At 41.9% G+C, this 21918-nt stretch overlaps 1 protein-coding gene across 1 annotated transcript in view; it reads right to left on the reverse strand.

The window, feature by feature from the left end:
* The window catches only part of ADARB2 (adenosine deaminase RNA specific B2 (inactive)), a 308071-nt gene that overhangs the window by 82429 nt on the left and 203724 nt on the right, over positions 1 to 21918 (reverse strand). The window contains exon 3 of the mRNA XM_032099671.1: positions 19359 to 20263. Coding sequence (XP_031955562.1) covers positions 19359 to 20263 — 905 coding nt within the window. The remainder of the gene's footprint in view (positions 1 to 19358; positions 20264 to 21918) is intronic.

The following is a 21918-nucleotide window of genomic DNA, read 5'->3' on the forward strand; positions in this document are numbered from 1 at the left end:
TCACTTACCCCAAGACTACAGAATTTCATACTGCCTGGCACCAGGGAAGAATTCACAAATATCTAAACTCATTGATTTCCTATCAACTTGAGTCTTGTCCACACAGAAAACTTGCACCTGCTGAATTTAAATCAGCTGTTAATCTCTGTATGAAGCTAAACCAGTGTAAGCCCATGTGCAACTGTGTTATTGTCATGTACTTACAAACCAGCAGGGAGACAGGAACGGGAGCTCTTTTGTCCCCTCCCTTTCTCATTTTTTAAGCAAGAGTCAATCATAATTTCACCTTCAGGCTCTGGAAAGCAGGAACTGGGCTGACAAGGCTCAGTTATCCTAGAGGATGACTCCAGTTACGCTGCTGGACAGGTTTCTCTGTGTTTGAGCACTAATGTGACAGGTGAAGCAGAGCCCACTGCCCAGTGGGAGCTCTCCCAGTGCACAGGGACTGGGCACCCTCCAGGCACAAAACTGCTTCCTGTCCCATTCCCATCCCTGCATAGAGATGCTGCTGATCCAGTACACCATGGGCAATAGAAACAAGCCCTGACTAAATCCAGATGGCTTACACCATTCAGAACAGCCTTAGCTAGGACATTCTGCTCAGTAAGACAGAGGGATAGACTAAGCCAGGTCCCTGTCCTGATGGGAGTGGGCTGGGCTGGAGCCTGGTTTAGCTGGTGTTTGTGGTAGGAGCCTGCTCCTGTCTGCTGCCAGGGTCCCCACACACAGTTCCGCTTGGCCAGGACCTGCTGGGCACAGGGACACAGAAGGGACTGCAGACCATCTCAGTTGCCACAGAGCTGCTGGGCAAATGCTGGACTCTGTTGGAAATAGGCTTAAAAGCACATTTTTCCTCCCTGGAGCTACACAGTGTGGGCCATAACATGAACTGGAGTGATGGTCAGGCCTCCTCTACCAGAGCCAGCCACGCTGGCTGGAGATGTCCCCAGCAGCTCCTCAGCAGTGCCAGCTCTGCTGGCAGCAGGACTGGTCCTTGTCCCAAAGCACAGGCTTCAGTCACCTCTACTGCAGGCACTTGGTGCACTCCTGCTGTGTGTCTCAGCAGGAACAAGACGTGTTTTCTTTTTTCCCTTTTTGAGTGGACACTGTTTTGTTAATCTATTGTGTCTGTACTGTATTGTGTTTAAAGTAGGTAGATCTGCTCATCTGCATTACAGGCCTGCTGCTGATCTCCTAATGAAACAAAATACCTTGCAGTCAGTCTTTGGAGTACCAGGGGTACATGAGTTTTTGTATTGTATTTATAAAGTTTCTGAATATTCATGCCTTATCAAAATATAGGCCCTTTTCTAAATAAATTAAGATACTCATCTTAATGGGTTGATTGTGGTCATTCAGACCTACAGCAATTTCCCATTAAATTTTAGCAAAATCTCAGCTTCAAATTGAGATCTAGGTTCTTTGCTACAGGAACGAAAGAGCAATACTAGAAAACATTTGAAATAATTAATTTTTGGTTTTATGTCACTTTCTTGAAAATTTTAAAAAGTCCAGGCTCAGCCCTCAAAGTGCATTAAAAAATATTTTCCCTCAAACGAGCCTGGACTGCAAATGAATCCTGGTCTCATGACTCATGTGGAAAACAGGATTTATAATGAAAATACTAGGTCAGCATAAATGGTAATGGTGCTGTAATGATGCTGAGGGCTGGATTGGTTCTTTCAGTTTGTTTCTAATAGAAAGAAAAAAAAGAAGCTTATATCCTTACCTAAAGAAAAATGACCAGAGAACAAGCAATAATTCTTGCATTCTGTTTTGGTAATACCTTCAATTTAACAACTGTCTGTGAGAAGGAGTTTCTCACAATGAGTTATTTAGTCACTGTGCCATCTAGGGTATAACTGTCATTCTGAAGGGAACATCCATGCTATGATTTGCTGTCAGTCTGTTGTACACTAAGTCCATTCATTTTTTCCCCTAACAGGTGAAGATAATGATGTGATACACAGTAAAAGATAGATGATAAAAACAATTCTTTAAGGGGAAAAAAAAAAACCAGAAGGGGTTTGGCAGGAAAATATAAAATGTTCCATTCTTCCTTTTAAAATACTGTAATAAAACATGTCTGAAGTGAAGTACAGATAACAAAACAGCAGAGCATGGGTCTGCAATCCCAGCATGATATCGCATAAGGAGCAATCATGAAGCATTCCCATCACAGTTGCCTGTCACACATTATTAACAAGAGTGTTTAGGACTACTGAATAACCATGCTAAAGGGACATGATCAACTTACAGAAAAGGTGCTGTATTTTTATCAGTTGTATTTGACTTGACAGTACTATGAGTAATTTCAAACGCAAAGATTTTAAAGTCAGAGAGGGCTGTTTTGATCTCCTTGTCCAGCTTCCAGCACAGCACTGACCAAGAAAGTGTTGTAGTGTTTTTTCCTGAAAGTAGCTCAGTAACTTGCCACTCAGAGGAAAACCAAATCGAAAATACCATGCTCTCTCCTGCTCCTGCTCATGGTGACTGATGGAGTTTCCTGAAGACTAGAGAAGAGCAAATGTCACTCCTATCTTCAAAATGCACAAGAAGGAAAAACCTGGGAACTGCAAGCCTTGCAGTCTCACCTCCACTCCCAAGAAGGTGTGGACAAAATCCTCCTCCGAGTTTTTCCAAACACAAAGGACAAGAAGGAGGCTGAGGAACAGTATGCATTGATTTATGAAGGGGAAATTGTGCTTAAGAAACCCGGATAGCCTTCTATAATGAAGTGACTGGCTTGGTGGATGAGGGGGGAGTAGTGGATGTTGCTTGCCTTGGCTTTATTAAAGCCTTTGACACCATCTCCCACAGCAGCATAATGCACAAGCTGACAATGTATGGGTTAGATGGTTAGTGGGCAGTGAACTGGATTGAAAATTGGCTGAAAGACTAGGACCAGAGGGGTAGGAACAGTGTCACAAAGTCCACTTGTAGGCATGTCACTAATGGTGTACCCCAGGGTCAATGCTAGGTCCAATGCTATTAACCTCTTCATAAATGATCTAGACAATGGGGCAGAGTGTAACCTCAGCAAGTTTGCTGGTGATGCAACATTGGGAGGAGTGGCTGATACATTAGAGGGTCATGCTGCCATCCATAGGAACCTCAACAGGCTGGAGAAATGGCCTGACAATGACCTCATGAATTTCACAAGGAGATATGTCAAGTCCTGCACCTGGGGAACAACAGCCCCAGGCATGCAGATGGGCTGGGGGCTGACCACATAAAAAGCAGATTTGCTGAGAAGGACCTGGGGGTCCTAGTGGATAACAAGCTGGCCATGAGCCAGCAGCGTGACTTCATGACGAAGAAGGCAAACAGCCTCCTGAGCCACATTAGAAAGAGCACTGCCAGCAGGTCGAGGGGGATGATCCTCTCCCATTGCTCAGCATTGCTGAGACACACTGGGAGTGCTGGATCTGGTGCTGGCTGCCCAGTAAAAGTGGAACAGAGAGATGGACATACTGCACTGAGTCCAACAAAGGGCCATGATCAAGAGACTGGAGTATCTCTCATAGGAGGAGAGGCTGCAAGAGGTGGATTGTCCAGCCTGGAGAAGAGAAGGTTCCATGGGATATCACTGATGTATAGAAATACCTGACAGGAGGGAATGAAGACAAGAGAGCCAGACTTTTCTTGGTAGTGCCCAGTGACAGGACAAGAGGCAATGGGCACAAATGAAAACCTTAGATTCAATCTGAATGCAAGAAGGCTGTACAGAGAAGTTTTGGAGTCTCCACCTGTTGTCATACTCAAAACCACAAGTGGTCAGCTGGCTGTAGCTGGTCCTGCTTGAGCAGGGACTGGACTAGAGGACCTGAGCTGTTCTGAGATCCTATTTATGAAAACCTTTTACAACCAACTTCATACTTTCAACAAATTCCATAATTAGTGATCATTTTTCTTTTCTTTTTTCTTTTTTCTTCTTTCTTTCTTTTTTTTTTTAAAATTTGAATCTTCCAAAAGCAACCTGGGAGAAAAGAAAGCTAGAATAAATGAAACAATCACAAGCTGCATCACCAAGATGCAAAGTGTTGTATTTAGAGCTACACTAAGTTCTGTGCCTAGGTTTCCTGTTGACAATATCCCTTTAAATTAAAAAAAGCAAAATTAGCTGGTGACACAGTTACTTTTTTTGTCACCCTCTCTTTAGGCCACTCAGAGATATCTGCATTGACATAAAAAAGCCATTATAAGCAATTTAAACTCTGAATTGATCCTGACACACATTCAAGTCTTCTTCATACGCTCTTTCAATAGTTCTCGATTCAAACTGAGAACAAGCATCACCCTATAAACAGAGGAGATAATTATGCTTTATTGATTAGCCCCTCAAGGTATGAATGGCAACCAGGCAGCTTTCTGAGAACAGCCATCAATGTGGGTTTTAAGTTGCACTATCTCAGCATCTTCTTGTACAAATATTTCCTAAGTGTGGTTTTCTAACATGGAACCTGCACTGAACAGAATTTTCCCATTGGCTTCAGTGAAGCCAGCATGCCAATGTAGATTTATAAATGGTGACTTTACATACCTCCCACAGCTGTGTCCCCATGCTACTGTTATGGGATTACCCTGGTGAGAAGCAGAGAAGCCTTGATGCTGTGTAAGTCTTGCCTAGCCACAGGTAAGACATTGGTGTATTGTCAACATTCTTTTGTTGACAAATTCAAAACACAGCACCATACAAGCTGCTATGAAGAAAATTAAGTCTATCCCACCCAAAAGCAGGCACCCACTCAGCTTCCTCCTAACAGTGGCTCATTCATCTCATGATACATGGCTCATAACCCCACAGATGCATTGTGGACTGCCCCCTTTCTCTAACAAAGTCCAACCCTCTTTGCAGCTGCCAAATGAAACAAATACTCCTGTTTAATCCAGTGTCAACATTGATCGGCTTCAATTTTGCTAAATAAGGATTTTAGCACCTGCCCCATCTATCCTATAACAAATGTACCACAGCAGATTCATCAACGGACATCTGACTTAGGATATTTCCAGTTTACAGCTGAACCTCTAATCAACCATTTCTCAACCTTTCTGCTTCTTGCTAATAAAGCCTGTCAGCAATCAGAACTAGGTATGTTAGAGAAAAAGGATAATGCAACCATTCTATGTCTGAGTTTATCTTACAGTCTGAGAGACGGAGAAATAGCTTTGTTAGGATTACTGACAGTCTTTTGAACAGGCAACACACTGCATTGAGAAACAGTGAAATTGTTCACAGCTGTTACTACAATACATTTAAACTCTGATGATCACTTTTGGGTTACTTACAATTACGTACAGGTACAAATAGGTATATATATATACAAACAGGTATAGGTACAAATAAAAGAAACAATGTTGTTTATTTTTTGCCTGCTCCCTTGGCTCCACCAAGCAAGCACTGACATGACTGCCCTCATATTTGCACTTTCAGGTTTTGTCACAGACCAACACACGGGCTCAACCTCTCCATCCACCAGGAACCCACCACCCTCTGTGATTTTTCAGGCTCAAATTGACTCATACCTCTAAAAAAGAGGGTGCACAGGCCCCCTGCACTAAGAAGAGAAGAAACAGGAGGAAATGGAAACACCATAATGTCTTGGTGTGTCTTGTCAGCATGCTGCCTGGCTTGCTTGCTGCTGCCTTGGGGGTGATTGCATCGGCCCCTGTGCAGGACCAGTTTGGGTTGCTCCTGCTCCTTTGAAGTCCCTATTTTTAACCTGTATGGATTATTGAATGCCTTAAGATATCTTATACTATCAAATACGGTTGAACAGTCTCAAGGATTGCTAAGAGCAGCAGAGGGCTGATCATAAAAAGCTAATTTTGTTAGGAAAGCAGCCTGAAAACATGCACAGAAATCTCTTCTGCAGAAATATTCACATCATATGAATAACTGCTATAATGAAGGGAGATAAAAAGATGGGCACACTTCTCTGATTGTTTCATTGGCCCTTCTAGATTCTGCACTGCAGCAGATGCAAAAAATGTATGGAAAAATGTGCAAAAATATTTAACTGATAGCCCCATACCCTAAACAAACCACAGAGTTCCCATGTATTTCATTAAACTTATGTAAAGAAGCCTAACTTTGGACTTGCAGGGCAAATGGTCCCTCTGCAGTTGTTTTTTTTAGTTGTTTTAAAAGCTTTCTGTTCATGAAACACAAGACAAAAAACCATGAACATTTTGTTGTACCTAGAATTATCCCACTAACTAAATGTATGAAAAAGCTGTGATATACAGGGCACATTTTCCCCAGTGACAAAATAAGAATGACCTCTGTGACTTCACTTAGGTTCCACCTCTCCTGAGTTACGAGCCACTCCTCACTTATAAGGTATATCCCATATCTCACTCAAACCCTCAGTGGACCACAAAACTCCCTTCCAGAAAAAAATTATGCTTCCCTCAGTCTGCGGAGGATTACCCGTGTCAGACAAAATTATATTATTATTTTTAGTGCTGCTAAGAATTACATGCAGGATGTTTCAGCTCATTACCTCAAGTTTTCATCAGCTATTTTCTGAGTGTGGTAACCTTTGTGATGCAGGTACTGTATATATCTACAGTATTGATTCTGCTTCTCCTGCTACATTACATGCAATACATGTAAACAGAAGAGTGTTTCACTACCAGCTGGTAAGGTGCAAAATGGTAGCTGATCTTGCAGCTACAAAACACAGATAAAACCTTGAAGTAATCAGCTGAACTGTCAGGGAACTAATTCCATGATATAGTGGAAGCAATTATTTGCACTTATGTGTCTTATTGGAAAATACAATCAGTGCTAAACCAATCCTGTTAGTGTTGTCAAGGACACGTTTAGCTCCAAATGCTCCCCTTTTAATCAGTAACCAGTTATTAATTAATTAGGTGGTGATCATGTTGCTTTTCATACGTGTGTATTATTATTGCACTTGATATTGTGCCTCTGCACCGATCGCTGTTAATTTGCAGCAAGTGCAATTGTGTTAATGTGCTCTAATGCCAGCGATTATCACAAGGACAGGGCAGCTAACATTTAACCTAAAATCGCACTGAATTGTTCTCACAGCTGCTTCCTTCCAGCTCCAGCCTGCTCCTGCCTGGATGGGGTGTGCTGGGAGAGAGGAGATCACTTCTGATAGTGGGAAGTGTCAGAAAACAGAAACCATCAACGGGACAGTCAGAGCTAGGAAGGGGAAATAAGGCTGAGTACTTAGGGAGACACATGTGAGCCTGTGCCATGGGAGATGTGCCCTGGCAGGGGCAGAGCTGCCCACTCCCTGCCTGCAGCCAGATCTCAGCCCGACACCAGCAGGGAAAGAGGCAGCTCCCACAGCAGAGGAGCAGGTAAGCAGAATACACAGCAAATCGAGGGTGTCTCACAGCTCTTGCTTGTCAGCTGTGCTTCAGGGAAAGATGAGGTCCCTTTTTTCCTTTTTGGTCACAGCTCTGCAAAATCACCAGTTTTAATGGTGGGGGTGAGGCTGCCCGTGGAGACCAGTGTATTTGTTAACAGCTAACACAGAAGAGCTCCTCTGTCCTCCTAGTATTAGAGTTGCTTAGTTATGCTTACTAAATAACATATTTTTCAGATTTTTCTTCCAGTCTGAAAGCTTTTAGTGGGACCTGATACCAGCTGTGTCAAGAGAGAAACAAATACTAGTAGAAAACAGAATTTATCTGCATTGCATTTAATAGAAGCCAGAAGCAGTGAACTAAGGATATTCAGCTGAAGTAGTTCAGTCAGAGATAGCTAAACTTTTTAGTGGGCTTATTTAAATAGAGTGGCCTGAACTGGAGATTAGCTATTTATCAGCTGCATGATGGAATGAGAAACTGCTGCAACATATTTCAGGGTAAGTTTTATTTGCTGTAATTCCATAGGTTGAAATTCTGCTCCGGTTTATGCCTGTGGGAATATGGAATAAAAGTATTATCTTCCCACATTGTTTTGTGGCTTCATGCTAATGTAGATCAGAGAAAATTTAGTTTATGTTGGTTCAGTTATTCACCATAATTTCCCAACCACAAAAAGGACTTTTAATATTTGTAATGGTAGTAAGTATATGTGCAAAAAAATAGGCTCCCAGAATACAGTACGTGGCATAGGTATCGAAACACAGCTCAAATTACTGTAAAGCATTCCCTATGCGTGCCTTTGCAAGGATTTCACTTAAAGACTGTGATGTAACTCCAATAGTTTCCTTCCCAGACTTGTGGGTTTTGTCTGATTTTCACCAAGGGGGTCAATTCCACCCCTCACTCCATAAAAACTGTTCCCAGGTTCTCAACAGAGTGATTTTTGTACTTTAAGCTTCTATTCCTGACTCTAGCAAGTGCCCTCATATCTGCAGCTGGGAGCAGCCCTACTCCTGCACACTACATATCACTGCCTAGGAGCGGCAAGTGGCCTGTGCTGATCCCCCTGCTGGCATCTTCACGGTTTGAAAGGGTGAAGAAAAACCCAACTGCTGCTAACCACTACAGTAGGAGTGTTTAGTTTGTTTGGTTCAATTTCAGTCAAAGGCAGCCTGGAAGCATGTTTTTTTCCCCCCCAGCTTGTCTTCGCAATGTTTCTTTCTCTGCCCCTGTTCAGTTCAGCCTCGTTGGTGTTTATCTGGTGACCTATTGTTATCAAAGGCTCCCCAACAGATCCCTTGGATTTGCACAAGTTGCTCCTGGTCTGCCACGGGGAAGCTGTGCTCAGATATCTGCTAGATTCTAGCTTTGTTTCATGGCAAGGATGTTAATCTGCCTGTAAGGACTATCTACTTTGGCTTGCTTGCTTGATTTTTGTTATATAAAGGAGAATGCTATTTAAAAACTTTTTTTCTTTTGGAGAGAGGAGGACTTAAGATCTCTCTAAGTTCACAAATGTCCAAGAAGAGATGCAGGCAAAGATAGAAATTTAGGCTCCTGCCTATTTGTAGAGGGAAAAATTTCCAAATATCTATATCAAAGACTAGTAAATTTGAGTCTTGTTACTTTTTTTCTTTTTTTGTTAAAGTGAATATAGAATTTAAAAGGAAAATCTATGCACTGTAGCTTGTCAGTGTTTTGGGGAATGCTAATAATTTCTTCCCATCAGTGTTCTCCAGAGCATGGTGACAGCAGTAGCCTATCCCTCTTGTACTTTGATCTCTCTCAAAGTCAAAATATAAAATATGCAGCTGAAGGCTCTTGCCCTGGAAAGGCAGAGAGCATCTCCTATCAGTAGTATTATGATTGTAACAAAAAATCTCATGCATTTAAATAAAAAAAAAGGAAGGGAAAAATAACTTCTACTTGACAGTTCATATGGCAATACTTTGTGGCTTTGTTTTTCAGATTTTTTGTGAATTTAAGTAAAATAGTTTATTTAGCAGATAAATAAATTTTAAAATTTCTTGCTGTCTTCTCTAATTAGTAGCCAGCACCAGGTAGAAGGGCAAATACAGACCACAGAGTCCTCCAGCCATGCTGAGACACTTGCCAGAGTAAATGTTGATGGTTTAGGCCATGCCCAAACCATCAGAGAGACAGACAGATGTGTATGAATTATGAACAGCAGGAATGTGCTGCAGCACTGAAGGCGCATTTTTTGAAGAAGTCAGGCACAGAATGGACAAAGATATCTTTGTGTCAATAACTCATGTCCCCTGTTCTGGTAATGTCCATGTAACTCCATATAGGAAAAAGTCCTGATTGGATTAAATTGAGCACTGAAGGAAGAACATGCAATGCCACAAAAGGCAGCAAAATATGACAGTGTTTTAATGTGTTGTTAGTCCTTGCTGGGAATTGCAAAACCCTTGGGCTGAGTTGCAAGTCAGTAATCCATAGGATCCATAGGAATTAATGTGCCATGGCTTTTTTTGGTTTTCTTGGGTAAGAGCTGATAACTACCTTTAGCATCTCTGAAGGTGTTTTCCGGACTGGTGACCCTCATGGGCAATTCCTCTTCCCTCCAGGTGATTGTGCTATGAGCAGCTATAAACATTATTATAGGACACTATTTTCATGCTGCTTTCCAAGTGGTGCCTGCTAACTTTTGGCTCAGACCACAATTTTAACAGCTATGTGATATATTTCCCTTTTTGTGCAAATTGCTGATACTCAGACACAAAAACTTCAGTGTGTCTCTGATTTGTGTCCTGTAGTGTGCATCAATCAGCACATCTGCCCCTCACTGCTGCCATAACCATAAGCCTTCAGGAAACTTGACTGCTGTGTTACCAACCACTGCTCCCTACTTTTTTCTAGCTAGTTTTTTTTGTCTGCTTCATGTTGATGGCCACTAGCTTGGTTTGCAGGGGGTTTCTGTGCAGCTGGGTCAGGATTAAACAAGCATTTCTACTCTCTTGGACACTCCTTCTGTGCAAAGACCAGGAAAACTAAGCCCTAACAGTATCTTTGTGGTGCTGTTCTGAGCTGTTCTCCATATGATGGGTGTACAAGGGTCATTAGGCACCGGGGGTTAGAATGACTTGTGTGTATTTCAAGGAGAGTAGAAGACAAAAAGGGAATTCAGGAGTAATGAGTTTGTTCTTCAATATTCCTGTGAGGATTATTCCTTAAAAGTATAGGGCAAAGTTGATTTGGATAAGAACTAATTACCAAACAAGAAATGAAGGCAGTGTAGCTGTCTCCACTCTCCCCACCAGACCTTGGGGACACACATTATTCCTTGTGTTTAACCTATTAAAGCGATGACCCACATAAGAGGGAAAGGAGTTGATTATAATTACTTCTGTGAGCATTAGTGCCCAGTTCATAGAAGATAGCCTAAAAATAGGAACTCAATAAGAAGAGAAGTCAACAAGAACAGAAAACTTAAAAATCAAGGGATGCTTAGACTATTTTTCTGACCAAACCAAACCATATTCATTTTGTTAATTGTTTGCTCAGGGAATGTACTCTTTCCACCTTTAGTTTTTAAAGATGAACTGGGTAAAGAGAGCAAGAAGAGACAGCACAAAAGGAATTGCAAATTAGCATGGCTTCAGTAGCATGGGCTCATTTGGATGACATCTTATTTTAGCATTGATTTTAAGGTACCATCGTCTGAATTCAGGTCTGATTGTGAGGCTGGTGTCTGCAGCAGATGTGATGACAAGTAGGTTAAGAGCAATCATGCTTAGGTATTTTCATATCAAATGTCTACTCCGGCTCAGAAGACAAATAGGAAATAACAGCTCGCTTGGAAGTAGACTCTGACAATTAGAAAGCTGGACAGGATGAAAAAGCAACATGAATTTGTCTAAACACAATAATATTGCAGTATTAAAGGTAGAGGAGAAAAGTTTAATGGATGCATTAATATTTTATGTGTCTTTGAATACAGTCTAAGAAGGGGTATCATGAGACATAGACAATGCTGATTGCTTTGATTGAATAAAATGTGATAAAAAAGGTGAATAATTTACCCACTATCCCAGTGATTACTTGTATGTATCTCCCATTTCTATTTCTCAGAAGTTTGTAAAAATATTTTATCTTAACAAAAGTTCACATCATGCATCATGTATGTGCAAAGAGAAAAAAACCAACACTCTTGCTCTAAAATTTTGCTCCCACTAAAAATCCAAACTCACTTGTAAAATGTTCATATAAAGAAAGCACTTTGTAAACAACGAAGGATTTTACTATCTCAAAGAACCTGAGCCACTTCTCTCTGGTTGTATAAATGTCTAAACACATGAATCACATTTTACATGCAGTATAACAAGTCTAAAATCTGTTCTGTCCATTACTTCTCAACAATCCTAAGATTAAGCCCTGAAAACATTTCCCCTATTGAATTTTATGACCCGCATACTATTTTGTGTGTGTGTGTATGTACATAATCCTTTCACAATGCAGTATGCATGGACATTTTAGCTGAGATAAAGGGGCAGGAAAAATGTTGGTTTTCTCCATGACTACTACACAAATTCACTATTTAAAGGCTAACACTTGCAAGAAAAATAAAGTGGGCAGAGATGTTCCCTCTTCAGTGGAAGGGAGTGGTCCCTCTGCCGCATGTGGCACTGGGATTCCCAGCAGCATCACCGGGAGGTTCTGGACCACTGCCCTCCAATGTGTGTTGGCATTTTGTGTTGTTAGATTTCCCCTCACATGATGATGATCTGCCTGCCACAGGGCTGGCACAAGGACCACAAGAGGGAGGTAGTCGTCGTAGAATAAATGCTAGGAGCTTGCTTCTGGTACTCTGTACATTGAAGGAAAAATCTGCTGGAATAATTAAGGCTTCCTAGATGTGACTACAGATAAAAATAGATAAAGAATGTGGTTTTGGCATGACTGTAACACTCCAGCTCAAACACAAAACGCTTTTCATGGAAGTCAACCAAAGAAAAATTCACTCTGGGCTCTTGTATTACAGCTCCATTTAGCAGAGCAGAATGATCATGGCTTGTATTTAGTAGGTAATAATGGAGCATTATAAACAAAATCAGGATGCAAGTCCAAGATTAAGTGGGAGCTTTAACGAGGTCCAGCTTGCCGGGAGCTTTTTGAAGTGTCCCTAGCTCACTTCCAAAGCCAGAAAACAACAGAAGCAACTCTGACAGCTGCGAGAGTGTCTGGTTTAGAAGAAGGTTTTATGTCTGGATGACACCAGACTGGGATTCAGCTTTCATGCACTAACTAGGTCTGCTGGTTGCTGGAGCCCTAATCATTCTGCACAAACTGTCTCACCCTAATGGGTCACACAAATAATAATTCTTCACAAATCAGATCCACATCATCAGCTTCACAGATAGACAAAGCTGGTTTATTGAGGTGAACAGCACAAGTCAGCAGAGTCCACGCTGTGTCTCACTAGGCACGTTTAATAAGCAATCTAGAATCTGAAGGGAAGAAATCAAACACTGTTCCTGTGGATGCATGGATGGTATGAAGTATTTTCAACTAATAAAGAGCTAAAAGAGCACCCAGCAGCCAAGTTAGATGGTTAAATCAGATTTACCCTACTCTAAATGAACTGTAATCACCATGGACTCTTACAGTCTTTATAAGGAAAAATTAGATAATTTTGATTTTCCTTTCTTTTCAGAGGAAGAAGAGTTTTGGATTGCTTATAAACTTAAATAATGTAGAAAAATACCTTTCAGCCTTATAGATTTTTTTCCTTGAAGATATTACAATTATTTTTTCACTTCTGTAAATTAAGATTGGCTATTCATTAACTAATTACCATGATTATTGCAGTTCTTCTAAGTATTATTAATTAGGTGAGTGGTACATTTAGAATTTAACATCTCCATTAGGAGTTTTGTTTAGCATACCTAATGCTCTGAAAGCCCTGAGCATACTCTATATCACATAGGACTTAAAGACGAGTGCAGGGGAATCGTTTGGGGATTGGAGTTATCTATGGCTGGGAGTTACACAGAACTGCAACTGAGGAGCAAAAGAGAGAGGCAGGGAGTGTGGAAACGGATACACCAACTTCTTTCTGCGGCAGGGAACTGCAGCATTCTTGGAGCTCAGCTGATGCAATGTAGTCTGGTTTTTTGCAGTGATGACTGGTTTTCATGTGCAAACCCCTTAATGTGTCCACACATATGTGTTGATGCTATGAGAGCGAGTGACCAGAGTCCTTTCTACCCTGTTAATTTGTTTCCTGTAATTCCATGTAGGTAGCCATTCTGCATCTCCGTTTGATCTTGCATGGATTATATACATTAAACCAAAGTAATTTCTTCATCTGAGACTCAAGAAGGGGATTATTATAATCTTTTATATTGGACTTGTATGAAGGGTGAGAGGTGGTCCTGGTTCCTCAACTGTGAGCCTAAAAGTGACTACAGTCTAATTGGCAGCCAAGATAATAATAACAGTATCCAGTAAACTAATGCTGTGCCGCTAAATTGATTCTTTTGCCATTGTTTTGCTTAAAAAACTGTAAACCTATAAATTTCTTGATTGCCTGTAGCTCTGATTATAAACTTTCCCCACCTACAGAGTAAGAAACAGATGGTTGAAAATCAAATGTTATTTGCATTGCAGAGGCATCTCTCTGGTCCCCACCATTTCTCTTTCTTGCATCCCCCTGTCAGGAGCTATGCACACCTATCAGCTGTTTCTCCTTGTGCAGGAGAAAACAGACTAGGTTATAAAACAATGTACCTGCTTGGTTGACCAGACAAAGCTTTTCACAGAAACCTGCTGGAACAGCTTCTCAAATATCAGTGCCTACCCCATGTGCTGCTGCTCTTTACACTGGAGTCAAATATATCACTGCCAACCTCAGCCCTGGCTTAACTGCGACACAGGCGAGAGACCACAGTTGCCAGGGAGTTGGCGAACGAGGATAGTGAGAGAAATAAAGTTAAGGAGGCAGAAACAACTGACACTGCATGAAAATGAACCAGTTTCACAACACAGGGAAACAGGTTTCTGGAGGGAAGAGGATGAGAGGTGTGGGTTATGTGGCTTTCCCTGACATGGTGGTTGCTCTTCCCATGATGATGCCACCTTCTCACCAAGGTGACACTGAAGTTAACTGGCAGGAATCCTTGACCTGCTCAAAGTAAAGAATCACTGCAATCTAGGATTGAGGTTGCTTTAGCCTGCAAATGAAGCTTTTGGCAAATAGGGGATTTAACTGGATCCAAAAGGTTAGCTGTATTTGCCAAAGAGAGAAACCCTGCTTATTTTTGATGACACACACACAAAACACAACGAGGTTTTGTTAAAATAAATAGACAACCACTGCTCTGGAGGCTCTGGATGTGAACCAGCAACAGCAGCATTAAGCCATTTCAAAGCAGAGTGAATGCGATTTTCACACCTATTCTTTTCTAATTTAGGTCCATTTGAAATCCAAGCACTCCTCTTTTACTAATTTGTTATGGCAGTACTAATGGTATTCTACAGCAGTAAAAATGCCATTTAGACTAAGACAGGTTAGAAGGACTACAAGATTAGAAAAACAATTGCCAGTTGGTCAGATGCAGCTGGAGGCCACCTTGATCTCCTGAACTGAACACACTGCACTTAGAAAGCCTGGGATGGATGAATTTCTACCGCTGCACTCATTAGGGCTGGTTAGGTAAGCACCCTCTGATGTTGCCTCCTGCATTGGAATGTAAGAACATGAGCTTACAAAGTGGGAAGAAACAATTGTCAGACTTCCATGAAAGCTGATAATTGAAGAAATTACATTTTATTTGATGGAGAATATGAGTTCAGACCAAGTATGCCAGGAAACAAGGAGTAATATTTAGTGCCTTATACAAGGTGCAGTGAAGAGTTGTAATTTCCATTCTCCTGATTCACTTTACCTCTGCCATGGGTTTAACAGATCTCCAGGCTCCTATCTTTGCTACTCTGATCAACATTGTGTGCCCAGTCTCTGACCATCAATAGTATTTATCTTGCACTTCAGTGCCTAGCACAGATCAAACATCTGGTTGAGGAAGAACTGGCAGATTGATGGGCAAATGTTGTGACCATTTCAGGTGGTTCTTGGGTTATCTCAGCTACCTTCTCTTCATCCTATACACAGGCAAGTGTACAGGTCTCCCAGCCACTATTGTACCTGTATGAGACTCACAGAAGTGGATTAATGCACTGCTGATGGCAGTAAAGAAGGCATAATCTCAGTTATCTTGGCTTTAAATTATTAATTTTTTTTCCTGGTGTAAATTGTGAGATGCTTTTGTTTACCTTTTGTGTTTTGCAGTTAGTCCGAACACATTGTGCAGCAATCACAGGAAAGAAGTCAGAGGCACAGCAATGTTCTTTTAAGAAAGCTCTGGCATTGTAAAGTGCTCAGAATTTCAGGGTGTGTTTTCATAAGTGTTTTCATGGTGAGAGGCAGCTGAAGAAGCAAGTTGGATTGAAGATGATCCAGGGAGTTTATCTATTTCTGGCTTTGCTATTCTTGTAGCCCTTTGTTTCACCTGAATTAGAAGAGATCAAGATGACAGGGGTTTACATGCATGCTGTGCATTTCCTGGTGGTTCAGGAAGCCTCCTGTGCAGACAGCACCTCTCCAGACAAACTGGATGATACAGAATCACAAAGTCACAGAATCGTTAAGGTTGGAAAAGATTTCCAAAATCATCAAGTCCAACCTTTGACTGAACATCACCATGCCAACTAAACAACATTATTAAGGGCCACATCATTTCTTGAACACTTCCAGGGTTGGTGACTCCACCACGTCCCTCAGCAGTCCACTCCAATGCTTAACCACCCTGTCAGGGAAGAAATTCTTCCTGATGTCCAACCAGAACCAACCTGGCACAGCTTGAGACCACATCCTCTTGTCCTGTCACTGGATGCTTGGGAGTAGAGGCCAACCCCCACCTGGATATACCCTCCTTTAGGTAGTTCCTCTTCCTGTGCCTCTTTTGACATTTTACATTGAATTTCCTTTAGTCAGCAGAAAAGTGTCTGTCCATCCAACGGCACACCCAAGGCCCAGGCTGAGGGACACCAGGTCTGTGGGAGCACTGATGAGCAAGGCAGAAATGTCAACATTTTGGAGGCCCAGCACTTAAGTACAACTGCTTTTTTTGAAAATTTCTTGGACATTGTGAAATACAAAATTTCAGGATAACTGGACTACTGGTGTTACATGATTTTTGGCTATTTCCTGTTTCTAGTCAGGCTGTAACCACAAAAAGGCAAATTGTAGCCTCCTAACACCCCTGATAATAGCAAGGGGAACAGGAGCACAGACATGAAAAGTTGGAATACTCTTTGTAAAGGATAAACAGAGATAAACTGAGATAAACACTCCTGGATTATACAAAATACTCAAAATAGGGGTGAAACTCTGACAGCTGATCTTGTTTGCCTGTCCCCACTGCCAATGAATTAACTGTTTGATATTCTAACAAATAAAATGAAGCACATGAAAAGAGTGAATGGTTGTATAGGACAATAGTTGCTCCTTATTCTGTGAAGAAATCAATCCCTCCTAATATTTTAAATTCTACTCCCAAGCTATTTGGGTTCCAGGATCCTCTCCTGCTTTTAAACACTTATGGATGGACAGAAACAAAGACTACTAAGTAGGAACAGTTTTGAAAACTTGGCTTGAAGCATGTCTTTGAAAATGTGGTTCCCACAAGATCAGGGAGACAAGAAAGAGCTGAAACAGCGCTTGGAGCAGCTGCCTCTGACCACAGATACTGAGAGCTGCACTCTCCCCAGTATGGTTACACTGCTTCGACTGACCAAACACCAGATGGGCTGACTGAGGCAGTGAGCAAAGGCAGTCACTTGATGAGGTATTGCATAACACAGTGAGAACTAGAAAAGATGCTTCTGGATTTAATGCTTAAGCTGAAGTCAGTGCACTAAGTATGTCTGTTGGTTTCTGTGGAATTTGAATTATGACTTAGCGAGTAACACAAACTCAGGTTTGTGTCACAGCTGCTATATCTGTTGATGAGAGCAGCTTGTAAGGAGGTCAGCAGAAATCAGTGTTGAGGCTTATCTCTCAATTAATGTGCTGAATGCTGGCATTAAAAGTAATCTTCTAGTTGGGACAATGCATAACCACTCAAAAAATACTGACAGAGAAAGTTCAGTGACACCTTTTCACTGACATTTATACTTCCAGAACAGTGAAGGGAAGAAGATAAGGAGGGCAGCAGTCTACGGAAAGGAGAAAAGGCCATTAAAAAGGGAACATACACTGGAGAATATGTTGCTTAATGAACAGTTGGAGACTGAAGTAAAATGTGATATTCAGGCAGAAGGTCAGGATGAAGCCAAGAAACCAGGGAATATTTCAGAGAGCTCAGAAACTGAGGCAATGATCCTTGTGGTGCAGTTTCAGAACATGACACACCAGAGGTCAATAAATACGTGTATTTACCTGCTGACACACCCAGCAAAGTTCACTGGGGGCAACAAAGCAACCAGCAGAATGGGATTGCTTATAACCAGAATTAATTTGGGTAGGAAACACTAGGGGTATCTCATTTAAAACTATGTGTACTTTGAAGGACCACTGGAAAGGTGAAGCTGCCATCTTGGCTAAGGTTTCCAAAATGCCTGCAAAGCACTTTGTGAAGATCACTGCTATTATTGAACTATGTTATTATCTCACAGGTTCATGGAGTTTGTAAACTGGAATTAAAAGAAAGGTGGAGGATTATGAAGTATTTTAGAAATTCTCACATTTGCAATGTTTCCTTTTTGGAAACATAGACAGGAAACTTCTGGGTCACCAAATATAATTCCTGGGTCCTGCAGGCAATCATGTTACCTAAAGGATTAATCTGCTATCAAACTCCTTGAACATATAATGACCATCTTTACTAATGTTAATGAGAATTGCTACTCATAATTTGCATTTACACACTACTTAAGGATCTTGAAGTGTTCTTTCATATAATATGCTCATTTTTATTACAGGCACACTGAATTTAAATGGCTTGCCTAGGGTCTCACAGCAAGCCAACAGCACAATGACTCTTAGTGCTCCTAGTGCTTTGCATTAAATCCTGGACATTAACAGCTCCCTTCATAAAGGGAGCTTTGTAGCTGTAGATCACCTCCTGGTGCTGGTGAATCAAACCTTTTCTGATACCGCAAATAAATCAATAAATCACTTGAACCCATTAATGCTTCCCAGTGTCTGCAAATCCTGACTTCCTTTGAACTAAGAAAATGGACACATCTGAGTAATGCTAAGATAGCCTTTGGCCTATGACCAGCTACGAAATTTTGATGTGCTAAGTATGCACCTCAGATCTATATTTTCTATATGAATACAGCAATAATCTCTACATTTGTTCCAGGAAAAATTCAAAGCTTTCAGTATCCATTGTGCTGTTGGATGCATATCTGAAAACAAAAAACAAACCAAAAAGCCCCAAGCCTTCAAATCAAACCAACCAACCAACCAAAATCACCCCCAATAGTAAGCTCATAATAAACAAAAATCTTTCCCTTTTCCAGTGGCAGAATTGCTCTGACACAGGCATATTCCTTAGCACTGATGTCTCCTCTGAATGGCATGGTTCTCATCAAAAATTAACTCTAAAAGGAGGAGCATCTCTTTATATATGGGCTCCTCTCTGTAAAGAAAGATGCAGTACCACAGAATGACCTATTTTCTGCCTGTGTCAATGTACCATTTTCTCTAGCAAAGTGAAATGTTGGTATTTCTCCTTATATTTTGCCCTCTCCTCTATGCTTCCTGTGGAATGAGCTCCAAACTGTACCCAGTAATTTCAGGGTACTATCTCCAAGCTTTTGCCTGTGGCTCTTTTTATGGGGAAAGAGCTCTTTTGTGGCATGACACTTGCTGCAACATCAGAAGAACCATCTGGTAGACCAATAACAGCTACGGCAATACCGATCCCATTCATCGGAAGAGTTCCTTCAACGTGTGGCAGCTACCCAGGAGCTCTCACCTGTGGCAAATGGTGACATTTGCTCCTGCTGGGAATGTGGCTGGGCAGACGAATGTTAAAGAGGGCCTGCAAGGCCGCCTGTGCCGCTTGACCCTTGGCCAGCTTCTTGCTACGTCCTGAGCCTTCAAATGTTCTCCCGTCCACTCTCACGGCCATCACAAAGCTCTTGATGTGCTGCTTCTCCACCGTCTCGGAGAGGCAGACGTAGCGCAGGCCCGAGCGCAGCTCATTGAGCAGCACCACCGGGTTCTTCTCGCTCTCCGCTTTGGCCATCCTGTGCTTGCCCGGCTTGGCGTGGCCCATCAGGTCCAGCGTGTGGCACAGTAAGCGCCCGTGTCGGTACGCGGTGGAGAGCAGCTCGTTATTGACGGGCTTGTAGACTGAGAAGTCCTCGCTGTGTGTGGATGGTTCGAACTCCTTGAACAGAGTGTCTGGAAAGTCTGCCTGATCAGAAGTGAAGTCCGTGGATGGGCTGATGCAGTTTCCCATGGCAAAGTGGGCTTGGCAAGCGTTGGGGAACTGAACGAATGACTTCAGAGCTAACTCTGCGGCACGCATTTTGGCTTTCTTTTTTGTGGGGCCTGTGCCTTCAAATGTAAGTCCATTTACCTCCACAGCGACAGCAAAGACTGGAGCATGCACTGGACCTGTCTGGGAAACCATTTTATATTGTAATCCTGGTTTAAGTTCGTGTAGCTGAACCAGAGCATTCTTTGGTGTCACTGACCATGAAACTTTCTTCCAGATAAGCTGGAGTTTGCAGAAATGGCCATTATTGCCTTCCTCTAAGGGTCTTTTCCTCTTACTGCTAGGTGTTCCCCCTCTTGCCCTGTCAGTAGATGCTACTGGATGATCCTCCAGGTTGCCGATGTTTCGATTTTCCTTTACTTCTGCACTGCTGGTACCTGCCAGTAAAGAAAGAAAACAACTCACATTACAATTGCCATCATAGTAGCTGAAATTATGCCTAGGGCTGTCAGAATAGCCAAAAAAAAAAAAAAAAAAAGAAATTGTTGCTCAGCTCTTTTTAGGAGATTTCCTCATATATCTGTATAATGGTTGGTTTTTTATTTCTAGCATGGGTTTTTTTTGCATGTTCTGAATGTTTACTTGTCCCTAAAGATCTGCTTCTATTAGTCATTAGCCTTCTGTTTTAAGAAAAGATTACATCACTCAAAGATGAAGCATAATGGATGGCATGTAACTTAAATGAACTGCTTGATAATTACTAGTAAAATGTGAATAGTTTGTAAAATTCCCTTAGGATGACAATTATTCTATAATTCATGTGGGTGAATGCTTATGAACACATTATTAGAAATCAGAAATGATTCACAAACAGAAAAATGGGCCAATGCATTGAATAATCTATTTGCAATAAATACATTGACCATTTCTGCTCACACCATAGCCTCTTGTGTTGTCAGCATCATGAATCCAGACTAGGAAATGATCTGACAGACCTTCATAGCATTTGAAACAATAATTTGGTCTAGACTCAGATCCCAGTTTAGTAAGTGAGTGCCTTTCTGTCAAATTCAATTGCAGATACTCTTAGTTTCTGCATCAGCAACAACTAATATTGCAAAAACTGTAGATAAATCCAAATAAGACCAGGAAAAGCCAGAGCATCATGATGGGAGCAATTCCTGATGTAAAGGATGATCTGTGTCAAAGAAAAGAAATGGGAGAGTGTGATTGCCAGGAGTGCCAGGAAGGGAATGAAATGGCAGTGGGGAGCTATGGAGGGAGCACTCCATTGTTGGACCAGTGAATCCCCCACTACTCTGGACCACACTTGTGCAGTGTCCATGCTGCAAGGCAGTGCTCTGTGTCACAACAGAGGCATGGCTGAGAATGGAGAATCATCTCACTGGTGTCCTGAATGAGACCCAAAATGTGCTGCTGGCTAAATAATCATCCTATAAAATTTCTGTCATTTCTGATGAGTTTGTTTAAATGTATTGCATCTCTGATACATCTTCCAGTCCTCCTGTCCATTGCTTGGGGCAGAGACAAGCGGAGGAAGTAAATGTGAGTCTAACCAACGTACAAGGCAGCCCATCCCAGGAGTGATGCACTTGATCCCTTTCCAAGCAGAGCACTGTGTGGCTGCCTGCTTCACTCCAAACAGCACTGGGCACAGAGCCTTTCCCAGGGTTTGGTTTGTTATTGTCAGACATGATCATGCCACCTGCACAGCCTGTGTCAGTCCCATGCGCAGAGAAAGTCCCACTCATTCTTAGGGGACAGAGAATGGTCCTCCCATTTTCTGTGGGACCATGGTCGTGTTTGGATTTCTTTCTACCCTGATAACACAGGCTGGCTGCAAGGATGTAAGGGGTGAGCTGCTGGCTAAGCTCTGAGAAGCTTCTGCTGGAGTGCGGTGTCTTTGCTGCACCCCAGTATTAGGCTGGGCTGACAGCTGCACAGGAGCCTGCAGAGGATTATGTAGAACCAACCATCATGATTAAAAACCTCCTTTATATCCCGACACATTACACTTGTATTAAATATCAAAAGACTTTTTCCCATCAGAGCACTAAGTCTGCACTCATGC

The sequence above is a fragment of the Corvus moneduloides genome, chromosome 1 (genome assembly GCF_009650955.1).
Source record: "Corvus moneduloides isolate bCorMon1 chromosome 1, bCorMon1.pri, whole genome shotgun sequence".
Lineage (NCBI taxonomy): Eukaryota > Metazoa > Chordata > Aves > Passeriformes > Corvidae > Corvus > Corvus moneduloides.